A 20244-nucleotide genomic window follows, 5' to 3' on the forward strand; every position below is an offset into this window, starting at 1 on the left:
GTAATTAGAAGTTGGACTGCTTCTGTGCCATTTAGGTTAAATAGTCCGATGACATTTCAATAGCCAATCAGATCGCTGAATACATGTAAAGAAACGTTTACAAACCGGACAATTTACTTTGCTAGATAAATGTCGATGTTTGATGTTTTCGGTTCCAATTCCGAATTCATTTATCATTCGCTAATTCATCATCGCTCGAAAAAAACGTTTTGGCAAACGAGGCGAAAACAGAACGGCAATATGATATTCTACAAAATAGGTATATATCTACCTTAAAGCTCATGTGGACATGATATATTTTGCTAAGATTACTTAGGATTTATATCAGTGTAGAATTTATTAATTTTAAACGCGTTAAATTAGGTTTTAGTTGGGCGTGTTTACGTTCTGATTTATTAAGATTTTTTAGATAATACTGGATAGCTTAACCAGAAACAAACAGAAAGTATTAAGCATTGATATTAGGGTAGGTTTCTCTCTTTTTGAGTTACAGTCATACACATTCATATATTTTTTGTCGTTAATTCTGCGATAATAAGCTCGACGATTACTTTTATCAACCTTGATTCGTCCCATAAAAAAAAAATAATATTTTGCTTATTAGTTTTCTAAACTGGCAATTGTTTGTTGATAATAAAATTTTAATTAACAATTTACCTTCCGAAAGGTTTTAGGATGTTAAGATCGGCTGTATAAAACGACCACAACTTGACAATGTGTCTCATTTTTAATCTATTAGTCATCTCGGCCCTTTGTTTATAACATTGAAGAGCTTCCGATCCTTAAAAAAAATATTTATGAAACGTGGTATCGTCATGATTGAGTTGAAGATTCGAAAATGGCAAAATAATTGCTCCAGCCGGAAAGGTCTTGAATATCTATCATTCAAATTATGGCCTAACATCTTTTCGAACATCCGTGTATAAGAATCAAGGTCAATCAAGACAAACTGAGAAAATAGAAGCAATTTACGGGAGAAAAATCTTGGTAAGATTCTGGAGCCTGGTTCGAACGTACGTTAGTCAGGCTAACGAAACTCGGTTTAATATGTTGATAACACTTCATTAAACTATTACCCTCGTTTCACACAGTACAATTTTTAACTTTTATCAACGGCAAATCCAACGAAAGAAAATTCCTTACCTAGATCGGGCCCTCTTAGAAAAGAACGCGGCCTCGATCAGTTTCTTGACGAAATCTTTAATGCCTTTGATTTTCCTAAAGCTGTGATCGCGTCAATTTTTTTTCAGGGATGCTCGGAGCAAGGAGATATTTTTCCTCGGTAATGGTTTTTGGTTTTGCAACTTTCTGGGCATTTGAAGGAGAAGGTAAGTCGTCAGTTCGGGATATTATTGCAGTGATAGTAAGAAAAATCAATTTTACTCAGTTGACGATAAGTTAGTTTTATATAACTGTAAGGCAGGTAACGTTGGTGAAGTCTGCCGCGTTTGGGCCTAGCTATAGTCATGGACCCATCAGGCCAGAGCTTATACCCTGGTTTCCGTAGCATGAAGCGACTAGGAGTACTTCCCATCGGTTATTTTATCACAGGGTCACTCCCAGCATTAAATTTGCCGGTACCAATTTATACACCAGAGTAAGGAAGCGTTGTGAGAGTGTTTAAAGTGCACGTGTCTTGCCTAAGAACACTAATTTTTAACTTTTAATTTTTTCACAGAACAATTTTTAACGGTACGATGTTTTTTCCATTGAAAAAAAAAATTGGTAAAGAGATAACTTTTATCAAACCCACAATATTCGGCAGAAAAAAATTGAGTATGTACTAGTCACTAAATGTTTTATAGCGTCTTTATAAACTCTCTGCTCATTACACAAATCTATGTTTTGCGGTGTTTTGTGAATCTTTGGGTGGTTTGGGGATATTTGGAAGGAGGTTGTTTTTTTCTCAAAGGTGAGTAAAATTAAAATTTGAAGAAATAAGAAATATTAAAGATTTAACGTGATTTCAAAATTAGAATTTGAAGTTAAAAATAAGTAGATGGACACCAAACCACCCCCTGATAACCTGCAGAGCTCTGGCGTGGGATCAACTGTCTAGTGGTGTTCCAATGTTTTATCCCTTCTTAAAACCTCTTAAAATTTAACTGAAATTCACGTTTACCGCCGCCTTAACCCCTCACAATTTCTCGTGCATTCATTTTTAAGGTACCATGCAACCACCAACACCTAATCAAGCCCAGGTGAAGCGATGCGATGGAATTACGACAACCATTAATGTTCCTTTCCTGGAGAAACATTTCACTGGTGACGTCATGGTCACGTGCACAGTGCTGTCCAAGCTCCAGTGCGAGGACCTGTGTATAAGGAATCCACTCTGTAAAGGCTTCAATTACAAAAATTACCAGTGCGAAATTTTGAGTGACATTTATAGTGCATACGACAGGGAGATGAGTCGAGGCACCCGAGCCTTCATGAAAACGGTAAGCAATCGACTATTTTTCATTTGCCTGTGTTTAAAATCCTTCAGAGTAATCTTAGCTTATTTTCGAAGGGAAAGATATTTTGCACCGTAAGTCGCTTAGAAAAAGAATCGCGGCTCTGAAATAATCTATCACATATTAGCAAAACCCAGCTACCGGCTGTTGGCAAAACGCGCGATCTGATTGGCTACACAGGTGCCTTCTATCGATTGTTAGTAGAAACTCAGCTGTGTTCTATTGGAAATCCGCGAATCTGATTGGTTCTCCCAGTGTTTTCTATTTAACAAATAGATTCCATTTTGCCGTGCGTCTGTTCAGTTATAGATCACAGATGACGTCAAAATGTGGTATGAACAAAAGAAGTGGCCCACGAGCCGAAGGCGAGTGGGTCACTGATGTTCATACCACATTTTGACGTCTTCTGTGATCTATAACTGAACAGACCCACGGCAAAATGGAATCTATTTGTTTTATATAATAACACAAGACTTGAGCACACTTCAGTGTGAGCAATGCATGCCGCCGTACCGATGAGCTAAGTTGATTTGATTTCACTATTAAGTTTTCGTTAACGCGAAGCACTGTTAATCCGATTGAATAAACAGAAAAATGGTCAATTGAAAGTCAATGAAAAAACTAACCTTTATTCCGATTTGGAAAGTTGTTCAAATCTGTAAGCATTAACCAAAGCGTTCAACCGCAATTCGTTTGTTTCCCGTGGCGTCGTCCAACTGTACAACATCGGTCAAACTTTCATACAGATTTCGGATAATTTCTCAAATAATTCACTGTCTTCTTCAAGCTTGTTTCGCCCAGTTAAATGCTTCGAAAGGTGAACGATGCTTGGCGTATTGTTTCTCACTGAAGATTTGTAATTAAGCTGAACTTTTTTTGCTTTGTTGTGGCCCCGCAAGTTTGAAAAACTTTTCCGACAACTCTGATTTGGACTATGAACTCTGATCACGCGCGCGAGTCACACCACCGCGGGACGTCATCTATGTGTCTGTACTCTAATAGATCATAAGTAAGAACCAATCAAAATGCGCTTAGAATTCAGGTTATTATATAATCGCCGATAGAAAACAGTCGCGCGCGCGAGTAGCTTTTAAGCGGTAAATTTTCTTGATTTTTGTCTTCAAAGTGCACAATATTGTAGGTTTTGGACTGCAGTCCTTTAGAGTTTCTACTAAAACAATTAGACTACTCGCCCTCGTTTTCTATAAGCGATAGTCAACTCGGCTGCGCCTCGTTGACTATTTGCTCTTATAGTTCACCACTAAATTTTCTCCGATTCTGATTGGTTTAAATTGAACACGTGACGCGATAGTGCCCGTCCGCCGGAGGGCACTATCAGCCCATAGTGCCCGCCGAAGAAAAATGCCCGGATCGATAGTGCCCGCCCTTGACTTTTTTTGTAAACAAGCTGCCTGCAGACAAAAAAAAACCCAACCAGATTCATTGCATTTAGTGGATTTCTTGTCTGGTTTTGTTTCGTTTGTTAAATTTCGGCTTTCAATTGAGTTTTTTATCCTGAAAAGTAAAAATAATTCACGATGCTCGTTTTTGTATGTGCGCGCGGAAGAAAATTTAGTGATGAACAATAAAGACAATAGAGTGTTTCTGTCTCGGAACTATCGGTCTGATAGTTGCCCCTTGGAAATTTGATGTTCTTAAAACTAGCATATTAATTAACCCTCGAAGCTACGCTTCTCGGGTTAATATTTGTTTTAAGAACATCAAATTTCCGCGGGGCAACTATCAGCCGATAGTTCCTCGACAGAAACACTCTATTGTTAAAATAGAAAACTCGGGGTCGTAGTCTAATTGTTAATTAGACAGCTCTTGGTGCGCGCGCTCAGTTTTTTGTGGAATTTTATCAACAAAGCATTAGCTATATTTTGTGTTTAATAGATCGGCAGCTGGGTTATGCTAAAACAAAAAGACGGCTTGCTCTTGGTTTCTACCGGCTTTTGATAGTTCGCTGGGGGCTTCGCCCCTCGCCAACTATCAGCCGACCTTGCCGTCTAAGTGTTAACTTAAAAAGTTGAACGATTGATAGTACGTTTTCTTTAAAATCTAAGGCAACTTTTTAAAATTATTTTCCAATAAATTACAGTTGTACAAATATGTTTGTTTTCCGTGCTAATGAAACAGAATATTTGAACAACTGCGAATGACTGTGCAAATATTCAATTACATGTACACATAATTTAGATCAATTTACGTCATGCAGGCCACACAAAAGAAAGTTGTGTTTGACAGTTTCCGGTGACTTCGTGAAAATGAAAAGAAGCGCTTTAGTTTACTTTTCACCACACTGCTGCAATAAGCAGCGCAATAAACCAATCAAAAGTCGAAGTACCAACATGCAAGTAAATGTGTAACTGGTGTAAAGCGCAGAAGCCATGTTACAGGTGTCAGAGCGCGGGAAATAAAACACGTGACCAATGACAAGTGCGGGAAGCCAAATGCTGCAAGTCAGTGTAATTTATTCAAACCCACCAAAAAGCGAGCAGGAGACGCATTTGAACATATATATATGAAAAATGCGCTATATAAATTCATTATCACTATTATTATCATTATAATATTACGATTCTTGTGAGCGTATTCCTTTCTTTCCTGATGTTCAATCTATTCTGTACTATTCTGCTCTTTCCAAATCCTTTTCTAAGAAGTCGCGTCCAACCAACAAAGCAAAAACGGTGATTGTTTAGCCGTCTCCCTATATCTACAGAAATCAAATCATAATTGGTGGTTTATGTCAATGTTACAAAAAATATGTTTGCCTTCAAGGATGACAAAAAAAAAACTAACAGAACAGCCTGAAGGATATACTAAGGCATTGAACCGTTTTTAAATGTTACCTAACGCTGTCTATATTTTTTGCCTTTGCAGTTTCTGCTGGGTAAAGGGGAGTGCATGAATTAATAGTAACACAAAATTCGACACCACTGATGTCGCCGATTAACAAGCTAGAGCAACAGTAAGAACTTTTTCCTAGAAAAGACATCAGAGAACTACAAGCCTACTGCAAGACTGAGGGGACTAGTTCAAAGTAGTGGTAGTAGATGTGAATCAGCGACCGGCGGAGGGGGGGGGGGGGGTGGTAATACTCCCTATAGTAGACTCGACAGGGAGGCTCTGTCCAAACTGGAGCACCTTTTCAGGAAAGGGTAGGGATTTCACGATTTGAATTATAAGAAAGGGTAGGAAAAGTGTCTCTTTGGTTTTGGCGTAATATATCAAACAGGAGAGAAAGTGTTTCATCGGGATATACAAACACCGAGAAGAGAGTTGAAAATAAGAAGCGCGGCGGAGTATTTTTGACGAATTTCGAAGTGTTTGGATAGCCAATGAAACACAGACTCGAGTGTTTGATATATCTTCTCAATCAAAACAAAAACTACGGAGTAAACGGAGAAATAAAATCGTAAAAATCAATGCTAAAATAAGACCGGGTATCCAAACCTTCTTCACGGTTATGATTATCTTTGTTTTAACTTGATGAATTATTAATGAGATTTAGAAAGGCCCTTTCTAAATCTCATTAATAATTCATCAAGTTAAAACAAAGAAAATTATAACCGTGACGGTGGTTTGAAAACTGATCTTAATTAGCATAGATTTTTGCGATTTTATTTCTCCGTTTACTCCGTAGTTTTTGTTTCGATTGAGAAGATATACCAAACACTCGAGACAGTGTTTCATCGGCTATCCAAACACCTCGTCAAAAATACTCCGCTGCGCGTCGTATTTTCAACTCTCTTCTCGGTGTTTGGATATCCCGATGAAACACTGCCTCTCGTGTTTGATATATTACTTCAAAATTCCCGAAACCTTGCGACTGATTCATCTAAGTACTTTAAGGTGTTATATACCCAAGGGAAGAGTTCAGAAAAAAATGAAATATGAATTATAGTGTGTAGGTATATGGAGGGGCACCATTTTATATTGAAGGTGTATAAAGGGTTACATTTTCCGTTAAAAAAAGGTATACAGCTTTTTCAATTAACGTTGTCCGGATCAAAGCATAAAGACAATACTGAAAGGAAGTATGGGTAGAAGAAGAGAGTAACTGCACGTGCTGAATACTAAAATATATAATGACATGACAAACGCGAATTTGCACGTTTTCTATTTCTTCATACATGTGAAACAAGGTGGTTTTAGCCACACTGAATTTAAGAAGAATTTTCAAAACTCAGAACCAAGCAACAGTGAAAGAAAAGCTACAGAAAGTCCTCCAGAGAGGAAAAAACAAACTCGTGAATTCTCCACGTTAAGCTTTGACCCGACAACGTTTATTAAAATAGCTGTATAAACGAGTTATGGCTTAGACCTCGGGACAGAAAGCTTTGCTGCGTCTCTCCCCCCGGGAATGTCGACATTACATATCAAAACTGTATTCCACAATTTATGAGGCTAGGAAAATAAATAGAAATAATTTACCGTGTTAGTCAAGTGTTTAATAACGTTCTACCCACGAATAATCATAGACAACACTCTATTATTGTAAGAAAATAGTTTTAAATTTAATTATTACAATGTAACTACTTTATCTCAAGTTTGTGTAAAAATATGTCTTTGTAAACTATCTCTATCGCTACTTGGTTTAAATTACAAGTGATAACGTTAAATTTCGATCGATAAATTCGTGTCAAAGTAAACTTAAGTGTGGATTTTAAATAACATTAATGACCATAAAAATGAATTTATAAGACACAAATATAAGTGAAAGTATCGTATTCACATATCAATTCATTCACTCGTTCACTCGCTAACTAATTAATTGATTTCTTCGAGTTATAAATAACAGCGAAGCTATAAATAACAACAAAGGGATAAATAATAACAACAACGTTGTAAATAACGGCACAATTAAAGAGCCGTTTACTGTAATGATTGATTATGATTATAACGTCAACAGGCATCCTAAATCTGTTAAAGCTTTTCGTAAATATTTCAATCATAACGGCGGTGCTATTAAAATAGTTTTAATGTAAAAAAATGTCAAATTGCATATAATTTCTAGTCATATCTGTTTAAAGTACTCACTGATGTTAAAAAAAATGAAGAATAGTTTTAATTCAGGTAGACTATTCACAGTACCCTATTTTTCCGTGAAGTCGTAGAGATCGATCGTTGAGTTCGAGGGGCCGCCATCTTGGTTCTGAACGCGAGCGAAAACTGGGGGAGTGCAAAATGTCCGTGGGTAGGCTCCCCCTCCTTAACGCTTTAACCTCCACACCCCTACCCACAGGCATTTTGCACTATCCCCAGTTTTCGTTCGCGTCCAGGAACCAAGATGGTGGCCTGTCGAATTTAACGACCGATTTCTACGACGTCACGAAAAAAATAAGAAACTGTGAACAGTCTATAGTTTAGTATAGCTGTAGTAAAATGTGGTATAATTACAATTCTTTCATTAAAGAAAGTTAAAAATTTTGTCGTTTACATAGCTAATTAACCACCTCGTTCCCAGGGCTTTCTCGACGTGGAAATCCAACAGGCCGAAAAGAGCCTGGAAATGACAATAACCACACAATAACCAACGGTTCCAAGGTATCCCTTTTTCGCTACGATGCAATAACAAATTTCTTGTCTTGATTTAATAGGGAAGATTCCTTTTCCGATTGTTTAACGTTCATCACAGCCATAATGTACTGCATCACAGCTTTGTCAAGCCAGGTCAGAGGGTAAACTGTGAAAAGACCTCCTTCATAAAATCCAAGATGGCCGCCATGGTGGGTGACGACAAATATTGCGGATTCGTTGCATTCTAAAAATGGATAAAACAGAAGAGATCTTCAGTGATTAACCGAAAGAAACGCTCCAACAGAATCTCAAATAATTATAGTCGGTAAATGGCCCTTTCGCCAAGTTAAGGCGTCTTAACATTTATAATTCTACAAATTGCTATTGTCTGTTCTATTGTTCTCTCGAAGGATAGCGAACTATTTATAAAAAACTTTGCAAAAGCTCCTACCCAACCCTCAAAATCTCGTTTTTGGGGGTGCAGCTTTTTACCCATAAGTGGAGTTCACCTGTTCTGAAACGACAAGAAGTTCCTGTCCGGTTTAATTTTCTTAGATTGCTTTAACGGTGGTAATTTTTTTATTTCAACACCCAAAAAGGTATGAGATCAAAGAATTACAACGCCAAAAGTGGGCGACAAGCATCTCATTCCATACCTTTTCCATCCCACCCCCCCCAGCGCCGAGCCCCCCAACCTCTCCCCGATAGTGTTCGTCTCGTTGCATGTTATCACAAGCAGAGACGTGCATGGGAGATGTGATATCAAGGTACAGTCACTCAATACTTACTGACATGGTTGTATGGTGTCACAAACAGTTCCTCGGGTACAAGCGGATCATCTAAAGCATTTAACAGAAGAACTGGGATCTTAATCTGCAAACAAAAATTAACAAGGTAATCAAACACAAGCAAAGAAAAACAACCAAACAAAACAAAACAAAGCACAACAACAAAACTAGTCCTCCTCAGGACTAATTCTTGTCTTATGGGAGCACGAAAAACTTGTAACGAAAGTGAAACATTCTTCTTTTGATAATGTGTTTTTTTTTATTTTGAAAGACCTGTAATTTCTTTGTCGTCTAACTACACATACTCCTTCGACCACTGGTCAAATATTTACTAGATAATCAGAGTTTGTCAATTACCTGGTTGATGTAGTTACAGGAACTGTTGACTGCATAAAACTCGTCCAAATGGTGAAATCCTGCCATTTTTCTACGATAAGGAAAAAGGATGGTTATTCAGAAAGGGGAAAAAGGAAGGCTTAACGCCAGGTTAGTGCATCAGACTCGCAAACCAGTAGTGAAGGTCAAATAATTTAAAGTCGATAAAGGGTCGGACTCCGTCCTTGTTCAGATATCGTGTCTCTGGAAACTGACGGAGAGTTGCTCCCTTCTCAATAAAAAAAAAAAAGTTCCTCTGCTGTCCGAAACACTAGTTACATGTTTATCTCACTTCATTTAAATGCTAGGCAGGTAGATGGTTAAGGTTCTACCCAGATTGCCCAGCCTGGTGCCAAACTGACAAGAAAAAAAAGAGATTTTTTTAAAAAAAACTCTCATCTTGATCCTCTGTTTCGCCACCACGCCATTAATTTTGTTTCTTCCATTACCCTAGCCTGCGTAGCTGGCGGAAATTGGTGCGTTTGGAACTTGACTTCTTTTCATTTTCTTCGCGGGCAACATTAGCATCATCATCGTCATCATCTATCCTTTTCGCGCCACAGTGTCGCTTAGGGCGCGAACAAAGCCCTTCCAGTCTGACCTGCACTAGGTTATTGTCGCCACTTCACTCCAGTTCTTGCAAACAAAATCGTTCCTTACCAGTGAGGACTAGCAGCCAAGATTCTGCCAGCTTCGAAGGCCACTTAACTGTCTACTTAAAGGGATAGGGAGAGACTGCGCAAGGTCTACGAAATACTTTTTTGCTGATGTCACTTACTTTAGATAAACATCATCTAGTTCTACAAGCGATGACGAAGAGCGCACGTGATGAATTGATGACTTGTGGGGGGAGGTGAAGTTTGGACCGTGGAATAACACTCTCACGTGACGATCAATCACGCTCTTAACGTTTTGCGTGATTGCCCAGTTGTAAAAACGTCGAAGTCCGTCCCACTCATGAAGGAGAGTCTTTGCTCTAAAAAAAAAGAAAACAAACAACTCAAGCCATTTTTAAGCAGACAAGCCATCAAATAAGTTATCAATGGTAATCGAACTGTGTGGATTCCAGTTCGATCTAGAATCAGTACAGACAATTGGTCGACACGAAATCCTGTCACCAATTAATCATCATTATGTTACAAAATTCGCGGAATGACAAAGTGAATCCTGTTTGCAATTTATAATTTCTATGGGGAAATTCCCTGAGAAAGAGTCACTTCTAAAATGAATTTAAAGGAGTGTTCAGTCACAAAACTTAACGAGCCGCTCGGTGTCGATTTATGAAATGTAAAAAATAGAAATAAAATGTACTAAATGTTGTTTACAGTGGACATGCACTAAGCTTCGATAGCTTGTTTTCAGGCATGCCAATAAGAAACAGAGAACAAATACTTCAAATGAACATAACATGATTAAAAATCCCAACTGGCAGGAGGCAGACCAGTTGGCTATATACAAAGCGTAACCAAGGATCTGAATTCGGGATGACCGAGAACAAATCCAGCTAGTGGCAAGGGGGCGGGCATGAACCTGGGACCCCTGAATTACAAGACCAGTGTCCTAAACCACTCGGTCACTGAAATCTGAAATCTTTTTGTTAACATTTTATGGTTTAAATTTGGATTTTAAATGCTGCTGAGAAAAGAGCCCTAGGTTGATAGAGTACAGTCAAAGGAGGTTTTGAAAAGACATCCATAAATATTATAGAGGAAACTTTATTTTACGGAGTGAACTGTACCGGGAGAACAATCTGTTACCTCAAAATGTCATATCCCTGGCAAACAGAGACAGCACATTCAAACAATCCCTGTCTTGAGGGTTCCTCACCAAGGTATTTTATCAAAATGTTTGCACCCATAGAAAACCCAACTCCGATAAGTCGTTTGTGCTTTACCACCGAGGTCAGATGGGTCACTACAGCAGCAAGCTCCTCTGTGCCACCTGTATTGAACATGCCACGTACACATTGTGTAAGAATGTAAAAGAAAGCTACCTAAACTAACGCCCCTTGATAATCAGTTATAACTTTCAAGTCTGTGGATAAAACCCTAGTGTAAGACCATTCAAACGAAAGCTATTGAGCAGTACTTTCATGTGACTCATGTGGTATTGTTTATAATTTTACACTGTACAAGGTGGTTCTAACTTTTAAGTCTGTGGTCGAAACCCTAGTGTGTGACCATTTAAATGAAAGCTATTGAGCTTTTTGCAGTACTTTCATGTGGTGCTGTTAATTAGACTGTACAAAGTGGTTCTAACTTTGAAGTCTGTAGGTGAAACCATACTGTAAGACCTTTCAAGCTATCGAGCAGCACTTTCATGTGGCACTTTTTTGCTATACAAGGTGGTCGTGAAAAGTCTGTAGGTGAAACCCTAGTGTGTGAACATTCAAATGAAAGATAGTGAGCAGTAGTTTCATGTGGTACTGTTTTTCTGCTGTAAAAGTTGGTTTTGACTAATAGTCTGCATGTGGATAAAAATGGCTAGTGTCGGACTGCTCAAATAGCAGGTATTGAGCAGTACTTTCGTGTGGTACTGTTTATGTTGCTGTACAAGTTGGTTCTGTGGATGAAAAATGGCTAATGTTTGACCATAAATGAAACATTTTGGTTTCTTGACATGTATGTTGGACCAACCAGGAATCAATAATGAGATTTCTGTAAACATGTTGAACTGTCAACACCATAACATTACCATAAGTGAATATCCTTGGAGTGGACAAACCAGCCTCCTTCTTCGCTCCCAGGTGATTTAAAACAGCAACTGTAAAGCCCTGACCAATGGCATAGTTGGCAAATGTACGGACATATTTTGTCTCGGTACAATTTGCAATCCCTGGAACTATAACAATTGTAGGCAGTTCCTAGAAGAAGACAAAATTATCAGAAATTAAAGGTTAATCATTATTAAAAGTCTGGATTCCATTAACCTCGTTCCCAGAGTCTCTCTCTCTCCCCCCCCCCCCCCCCTACCACTTCTATCTTCTCTCACTCTGGGGAAAAGGGAGAGAGACTCTGGGAATGAGGTTGGGTTTCCAAATGATTTCAGACAGTCACAGATAATCTTGGGTGATTGCACATGGTTCTATAATGTGCGAGAGCAAAATACTTTGCCAGTTTAATAATCTGTCCATGTTCTGTAGTTATCTAGACTGCGCACATTCCCTCTTTCTTTTGAACAGTGTTTGTTATGTTTGAGTGTGAGCAAGAGGGGCAGCAGGGCTGAGTGGAAGAAGCCAGACTGAAATTGAACTTTACTCATTCAGTGTTCCAGATAAGAGACGGGTCTCGGGTCAAAAACCCGATAGAGGCGGCTGCCTGACCCGACAAATGAAATGGAAAAAATAATATTTTACTTAGAGAAGTAACAATAAAAAGCAAAGAGGAAAGTTTCCAAAGAAAAAGATATGGCTAAACTGTAGAATACCAGGCCACTAATTTGCATCTCATTGAATTTGAATGGTTCCTTTTGTTTCTGGATGCTTCTTCGTTCTTTAAAGCATTCAGAGATATGTAAATAAGTGGCCCGGTATTGTAAAATCGCTCCAAAGATATTGGAAGGAAATCAAATTCAAAGCAAGAAAGAAATCACAAAAGTTCATCCACCGTAGTTCTGAAGGTAACTATACTTGTCCAGGGCTGTGCTTTTGATACATTTCGTTTTCATCTGCTTTCGAGCGACAAGAAAAGCAATAGCTTTACCGAAACGCTTGGCCAGGTAACCTCCTTTTTCAGCTTCAACTTAGGGCCAAAAACAGCCAAAAAATAAATTTCTTATCTCTCCTCGCTATCTTGTGTTGCTTTGCAGTTCAGGAGGCAAAATTGTTACAATGTTTAAATCCATTTGTGAAGTCAAAACGTTCTCGATTTTTCGATCGTGTCCTGCACGTACAATTAAACTTGCGCCTGCATTACTACAGACAGCAGTTTCTTTTTACACTTCATATATTTTTACTGTTCAAAAGCCTTCTAAGTTCTAGTGCCTTATGTATTATACACGAAAAGTCTCTTGTAAAAGAAGATTGTCTAGCAAATTCTTATAAGGATAGAGGGTAAAAATACAGCGGTTTTCTATTTTAAACAATTACTTCTAGGTTAAAGAAAACATGGGAAATTTGTGGAAATTTTGTTATTCTCTGTAGACTACTGAGTAAGAAAATTGAGACCAAAGTAAAATGCAACTTCATTTAGAAATTAAAAAACAGGGTCATATGTACCCAGAGTTGAGAAAACCAGTTTAAATAGATTTAAAAAAAAAATTGTCTGGGGAGCATACCCCCAGAACCCGTAGGAAAGATGCAGTCGAGTTGTTTACCATTCTACCTCTGAGGAAACAAGTATGAGCTAATGAGAGCTCTGTGATAGGTCAATTATTTTATCATTTAAGTAGATAATTACGATTAATCAGGAAATTTTCTTTTCTGTTTTATCCCAAATGCTACCAAATGGCACCCTGAAACGTAACACTTTTAACATTTTTTTCGTGAAGAGCCCGCAGACTCCTCCCTACAAAAAGGGAAACTTTTTTTCTCTACGCTTTCCCCTAACAAGGCTCTGCATTAACCGGGTTGGCAAATTTTCGTTGACCTGTCTGATAAATTTTGTGACCCCTTGCTTCAAAAACTTAACTGGAACACCGCTCATTTTTGCAATGACCCTTGCAACGAACAGTATTTGTTATGTTTGAGTGTGAGCAAGAGGGGCAGCAGGGCTGAGTGCAAGAAGCCAGACTGAAATTGAACTTTACTCATTTTCGCAATGACGCTTGCAACCTCATTAGTACACCTTGTCCTTAGTTCAGTGACTAATGTAGAATCGCTAAGATCTTTTCATTAGCCTGTCAAGGCCTGTTACTAGTGTTCAACTCTCTAGATAGTAGACTGGGTTATTTTTTCCAATTGTCATTCACACTTATTCACTTTTTTGTGATGCTCTCCAATTAACTGAATGCCTGGAACAGCTTTATAGCTAGGCTATTTTTTCATCCTTTTAATATAACATTCAAATTGATTAGAGAGACCCTGGTATTAAGGCTATTTCTACGATTCCCAGTTGGTGCTCAAATAATAGTTTTGTGTAGCTCTGTAAAGCAAATTATCCATACCTTCCTCAACGAAGGGATTTTTCCTAAGACCCCCAACCCATCTGTAATTTCCAATTAAGCTTCATACATTTCCTTCAAAGTTTTGGTCTCTGAGAACCCCCACCCCCAGGAATTTCCAATTCCTTCTGTGGCCCCCAGGGAGTATGGACATTCTGGAACCACGCAAAACATTAAGACGGACTCCGCTGAAAGTTCGAGCAACGAGTGCGAAAATTAAGTGCCAAAAATCTACTCATAGTACAGCAACATTTTGTATACTGTTTAAAAGATCTTATCAAAATTCATTTGTCTTAGTGATCCCGTAATAAAATTCTAAAGCATTCTCGAGAAAATTAAAGTCAAACCTCGTAAAAATGTTTATAACGCGCGCCATTTTGTTTTGAACTGGCGCGAAACGTCGATTTTAACTAAAATATTGACAATTTCAAATCCATTTTTCTCTCGCGGGGTCAGCTTGAGTGCTAAATTTTTGGCAGGTTTTTGTTAGCTGTACTTAAACTGTTACCATGCTAAGAGATCTTTTTAGTAACTTTATTTTTGCCTGTTTTGCTCGAATGTTGGGCGGAAACCATCTTAATATAATAAAATTCACAGAACTTGACCATACTGTAGAAACTGAAACAAGTACTGTTTTCATGCTAATCATCTCCCTGGCTGCATAGCAAAAAGAGTCAGAGAAGGGACAATTAATAAACTTAATGCATACCTGTTTATCAACTGAAGGTGAACTTTGGTCAGGTTGATAAATCTCATATGTCACAACTGTACCATCACCGAGTTGAGTGCCGTGTAATGTTCCTTTCAGTTCTGGAGGAGAACGTCGACCAAAAAAGCCTGCTACAAGTGTTTGGAAATGGCCACTCTTTCCCCAAATAACTGGGGGACAATATCTGTGGGTCAGAAAATAAATACTGTAGTATGAACTTGCAAATATATGGCCCCTGTAAAAGCTAGGCATGTTTGAATACGCCATCCAATCTTTAATTTCTTAACAATGGAGTGTAAGCGCGCGGAAGGGGTTAAGTGTTTAAAAAATCTCAGATCGGATGAATCATTCTATTGAAATTACGTCTACCGATCGCCACAGACAAAGTGAATTTACTGATTATTGCGATAAAATTGCAAGCCACAAATTTGAAAATAAAATTGTACCCTCACAAAAGCTTGGCTAAGCTTCATGCAAGCAAAGACAAAACAAAAAATAAATGAATGCACAGTCCTTTGTGTAATAAGTAATTACTTGTTAATAATTAATTACAGCAGTGCGGCAGTGCATAATTTGTAGTAATGCATTATTGTAAGTGCCTTTTAAAAAAGCTGGACGCCTAAATTATTAAAAAATTACAGCGTTCTTTTTTGTATCGCATACGAGAATGAATACTATACAAATTTCATTATTTCTCAGATATAACACTGATTAAAGTAAAGGCTACTTACGAGTATATATAAAAAGCTTAATATGTAATTTAACAAATTATGTAAGCGAAATCGATACGATCGTGCGTGTGTTAAGTATGTAAATAAAAGGTTGTATTTCTTATATTTTAAACATTACAACATGGAAAGAAAAACACTACAATGAATAGCTGGGCGGAATATTGCTTCGAACGCAAAAGGCTTCTTCATAAAGCTTAATAACAACATTCTTTAATAACAACATTAGACAGCTAACAGCGTAAAATTAATTTAAAATATACGTACCTTTCGAACAAAATGGGACACGATTTCAGGATTGTGTTTATAAATGGATGCTTAGACGCAAAAATCTTTGGAGTACGAGGCGAATCTGTCAGATTAAGGACGCGAACCAGCAAAAACACAACCACAACTACAAAAGCCAAAACAACAAGATTCGCCATTACCGAAGACTCCCGTGATGCGGAAATGCTCCAGAATACATGCGCCATATAGCGGGCCATATAGTCACGCAATACACGAACATGTAACGCAATGAGAGAAAGCCATATTGGAAGTTCTGTCCAAAAAAATTAATTTCGGACATTTGAAACGATCGAGCAAACAATTACCATTGATAATTATCATGGTAATACGAATGAGTGAACAATCCGTTTACCAGATAGCGGGTTCTGAACGAAATTCTTACTGACTCAAAGCGACTGAGTCTACCGAGTCTGATTTGTCAAGCAAGCCCGAATTGGACGACGCGAAGTCCCGTTACCAAATCATGTCAATATTATTGAGACAAAAGAAATTTTTGGTGAGTAATAATGACGATAAAAATCGAATATAAAGTTCAGATATTTGTTTGCACTCAGTTCAAAGTCCAAGAAAGAGAACCCTCATGGTGGTAGTGCGGGGGGGGGGGGGGGGTACTGGGGGGAGGGGGGCAGGAAGGTCTGAACCTCCCATTTCCCGTTCCTCTTACTCCAGCGTCAGGCTCCGTTTACTCCCGCTGCCCGCCACTTTCCGTTGTGGGTCCCTCCTCTTTGTCCTATTTCTGTTGCAAAACACATAGTCCATCAGCTGAGATCCGAAAATTTGGGTTCATGGCTCACTTTCGGGGAACAAACGAAACATGTCTTATCTTAATCCTTGCCTATTGAGTATCACAAAAATGTATGATAGCAAGGTTGGAACGGTAGCTTTCACTTATAAATCGAATTTTAAATTGGCTCCCCTATACGCTTCTTAATTTGGCCGCCATCTTGGATTTTTGGGGTGAAAAAGCTACAAAGCTGCCTGCATTCTTTTAACGTAAACGAATCGCTTTCAAACGCAAATTTAAAACTTATTGGAACTAACAACATGATTTCGTTCATTTTAGTGTTTCAAAAACAACAACGTGATGTCATATGTGACGTCGCCACGGCTGATTATTGTTCACAATATGACTGTTTGTACCACAAAATAAAGCAAAAAGTGCAGATTTAAAAATTATTTCACGAAGAAAAGAGAGCGCGTAGATAAAATACCATTGCCATTCAAGTGTCTTGAATAAATCCCCCTAAAAAACAATCGTCATTTTCCAACCCAGCCCTTTATTTCAAACATATGGTCCCACGGACATGCAAAGTACTTTAAAAAAGAGGGAAGAGGTGCGAAGACCAGAGAAGTGGAGCTTTGCTAACGTACGAAACGTACGTCCGAGCTATGGCGATTAGCGGGGAGGAGTTGCAGTATCCGAGGTGATCATTAAAGATACGAAAGCATAAGTTTATCAGCTGTACGAGAAGACGTGTCAGAGTGTGGATGTGTTGTGCTATGAGATTCACGGCGCCAGGGAAAGTGAAGCCAGAGAAAAGTGAACGGCGCCCGAGAAAGTAAAGCCAGAGGTTCTCCCACCACGCGAGGCATCTCCACTAACCGAACTCAATGTTACAAGAGGAAATTTTCAAGCCACAATCTAGAGAAGAGCTACTGATTCCCTTTCGGTAATTCCTTCACCGCTCCAGAAGAGTTGACAGAAGCATAGCAGCAGTGAAGGAGGACTTTATACGAGTGTGGCGATTCTGTCTGTTCTGTACTCAACAATCTCTTAACTGAGCCCTATTCTAACCTTATGCGTGGACGTAGCTATGTAATCTGATTTGGGGTATACTGATTAATGGTGTAGTATACTTGAAAAAACGTAGCATTGCGATGGAACGCCTTTATGGTAATTTTGTTATTTTAGATGATTGAGGAGCAAAAGGAAAACGAGCTGAAAAACAAAATGGCGGACATTGCGACCTCATTTATTGCGTACTTTGCTTTTATTACCGTAAACAATGCTAAAATAATGTCCCGAATATGTAGTACCTCTCAAATATATATCTAAGCAAAAAATCAGTAAGTATTTAAGAACGAATAAAAAAAATTAAAGATTTTTGTTTTAAAATCCAAGATGGCGGCCAAAAGAAGGATATGAGAGCAAATTTTAAATTCGATTTACACAGTGAAAGCTACCGTTTTATCCTTGCTATCACACATTGTTATGATGCTTAATAGTCAAAGAGTAATATTAGACAAGTTTCGTTTGTTCCCCTTAAGTGAGCCATACAACCCCACTAGCTGATGGACTAACAGTTGAACCCCGTTATTTCGAACCGTCAAGGGAAACAAAAAATAGTTCGAAATAGCGGGAGTTCGAAATAGCTGATAGTAATGAGTAAATGACTGAAGGGGAAAATCCAAGAGAAATGGGTTTTAGTTCGAAATAACTGGGAATTCAAAATAACCGAGTTCGAATAAGCGGGGTTCAACTGTATAACGAAATGTTGCGAAATTTTTCTCCCATTTCTAACGCTTCCCGTCACCCTGGGAATCAAGCTTCCCGCCCTCTGCTCTCCCGCCACCTTCCCGTTTACTCCCGGGCCCGCGCCCTCCTCCCCCCTCCTTTCCCCACCTCAAGGGCAACTGTTAGTTTTTATGTTGACTAGTAAAGTTATTTTATAATTGCATTTCCCCTGTAGATGACAATATTTATCAATCAAGAACGAACATTCCAGTCGTGATATCGCCCTTTATTGTGCGGTATATAACGCAATTGATATTCTTATTAATGGTCGACGTTACATTACAATAGCGCCTAGAAGCGGGCGCTGGAACCTTATTAATCATTTCAATTTTCTATTAGTTAAAATTTTAACCAATTTCACAACTAGCAGTAAATTTTGCAAATCTCCGATCACACCTATCAGTCAAAAAACGTGTTATCATTAAGCTGACAGTTATGTAAGATTTTGACCAATCAGTCATCAGATAAACCCATGCATTCAGACCCTTGAAAAGACATTACACTAACTAAAGGTCTCTTAAATTCACAAGGTTTAAATACAATGAAACAGTGTAAACATTTTTAAATGCATTATGTGATAGAATAACTTATTTTTTTTTTTTATCCAGGGTTTTATACCATGGTCACTGAAGCTAACTGAGTAAATCAGTGAGCCGAAGGAGGCCTGTTTTGCATACACCCCTGTGCTTGATTTTCTATATTAACTCGTACAATGTACCGTGATAATTGACTCACAATTATTAATGTACAATTTTACTAAATTAGCGTAATACACCTCACTTGCTCAGTGCACCGCAGAAGACTGTGTTTACAATGAAGGAGGTGGAAATACTCTGCGTTAAGCTTAAAGGTTCAAAACTTATATTGGCAGATAGTTCACTTTTTCGACGAGCCGTTTTTCGGTAAAACGGTATCTTTTCAATGTTTGCCCCCTGGCAGAAAACAGCTAATTTCCACTATAATATGAAAACCATCATGGCGGCTATCGTGAATATGATCTTATAGCATCTATGTATTGCGTTATTATGTTTCAGAACCAGTTGTAAATAAGTTGTCCATGTCGTGTCTGACAGGAGGGTCTCAATGGGTGGTGGCTTTTACGGTTAACGGTTAAAATTTTGGCCTTTTTACGGCTAACGCTTAATTTATTTCCATTACGGTTAACAGAAGTTAAAAGTTAATTTTCATTGTTTTTAATAGTTAAAAATCAATTTCCATTATTGAAAAACGTATTTTAGGTCTTTGGACCATTTTTGGGACGATGAAGTGAGCTAGGTTGGGTTATTTATAATCACTGATCGATTTTTACGGTTAACACATTTTACGGCTAACGGTTAAAATTTTCCATTTTTTACGCCTAACGGCTAAATTTCTGGCCGTTTTACGGCTAACGGTTAAAATTTTCCATTTTTACGCCTAACGGCTAAATTGCTGGCCGTTTTACGGCTGACGGTTAAAAGTTTTCATTTTTTACGCCTAACGGCTAAATTTCTGGCCGTTTTACGGCTAACGGTTAACCCTCTGACAGGGCTGTAGCTAATGACGGCTAAACTGACAGTAGTATAGAGGGAAGTCAACAAATACCACCACGAATTAGACGCTTTTATTGCAGCTGGAGTTCGTTTTTTTGGCAAGTGTTAATGAGTCACGGTAAATTCCCCAACTTTGTTTACCCACGCGGAAAAAAACAAAATTTGCATACCATGTTCAGGCAAGCCCTTGACATGTTTAAACAAGCCCGTGACTGTCACGCTCTCAACGT

General features: G+C 38.4%; 2 protein-coding genes across 4 annotated transcripts in view; one reads left to right on the forward strand and one right to left on the reverse strand.

Moving 5' to 3' along the window:
* The window catches only part of LOC144629069 (monoacylglycerol lipase ABHD2-like), a 155964-nt gene extending 139852 nt beyond the window's left edge, over nucleotides 1-16112 (reverse strand). The window contains exons 1-8 of one of the 2 annotated variants that reach the window (XM_078487241.1): nucleotides 15947-16112; nucleotides 14952-15135; nucleotides 11837-12005; nucleotides 10900-11083; nucleotides 9921-10118; nucleotides 9125-9194; nucleotides 8768-8852; nucleotides 7026-8223 (exon numbers count right to left, since the gene is read on the reverse strand). In XM_078487241.1, the coding sequence (XP_078343367.1) occupies nucleotides 8021-8223; nucleotides 8768-8852; nucleotides 9125-9194; nucleotides 9921-10118; nucleotides 10900-11083; nucleotides 11837-12005; nucleotides 14952-15135; nucleotides 15947-16104 (1251 nt within the window). In that variant the 5' untranslated portion in view covers nucleotides 16105-16112 and the 3' untranslated portion in view covers nucleotides 7026-8020. Of the gene's footprint in view, nucleotides 1-7025; nucleotides 8224-8767; nucleotides 8853-9124; nucleotides 9195-9920; nucleotides 10119-10899; nucleotides 11084-11836; nucleotides 12006-14951; nucleotides 15136-15946 lie in introns of those variants that run through there. The other variant, XM_078487242.1, reaches the window with a different exon arrangement.
* Nucleotides 181-5545, forward strand: LOC144629231 (uncharacterized). Of its 2 annotated transcripts, none has more exons than XM_078487465.1 (4): nucleotides 181-259; nucleotides 1251-1328; nucleotides 2167-2441; nucleotides 5340-5545. In XM_078487465.1, exons 1-4 carry the CDS (start codon nucleotides 241-243, stop codon nucleotides 5370-5372), a joined length of 405 nt encoding a protein of 134 aa, XP_078343591.1. In that variant the 5' UTR covers nucleotides 181-240; the 3' UTR covers nucleotides 5373-5545. The 2 variants fall into 2 exon arrangements, with proteins under 2 accessions (XP_078343591.1, XP_078343593.1); XM_078487467.1 differs by lacking the exon at nucleotides 181-259 and adding an exon at nucleotides 926-987 and having other exon boundaries at nucleotides 5340-5544.
* Nucleotides 16113-20244: the final 4132 nt, after the last annotated feature.

This window comes from Oculina patagonica, chromosome 10 (genome assembly GCF_052425735.1).
Source record: "Oculina patagonica isolate OP01 chromosome 10, crgOcupat, whole genome shotgun sequence".
In the NCBI taxonomy this organism is placed as follows: domain Eukaryota; kingdom Metazoa; phylum Cnidaria; class Anthozoa; order Scleractinia; family Oculinidae; genus Oculina; species Oculina patagonica.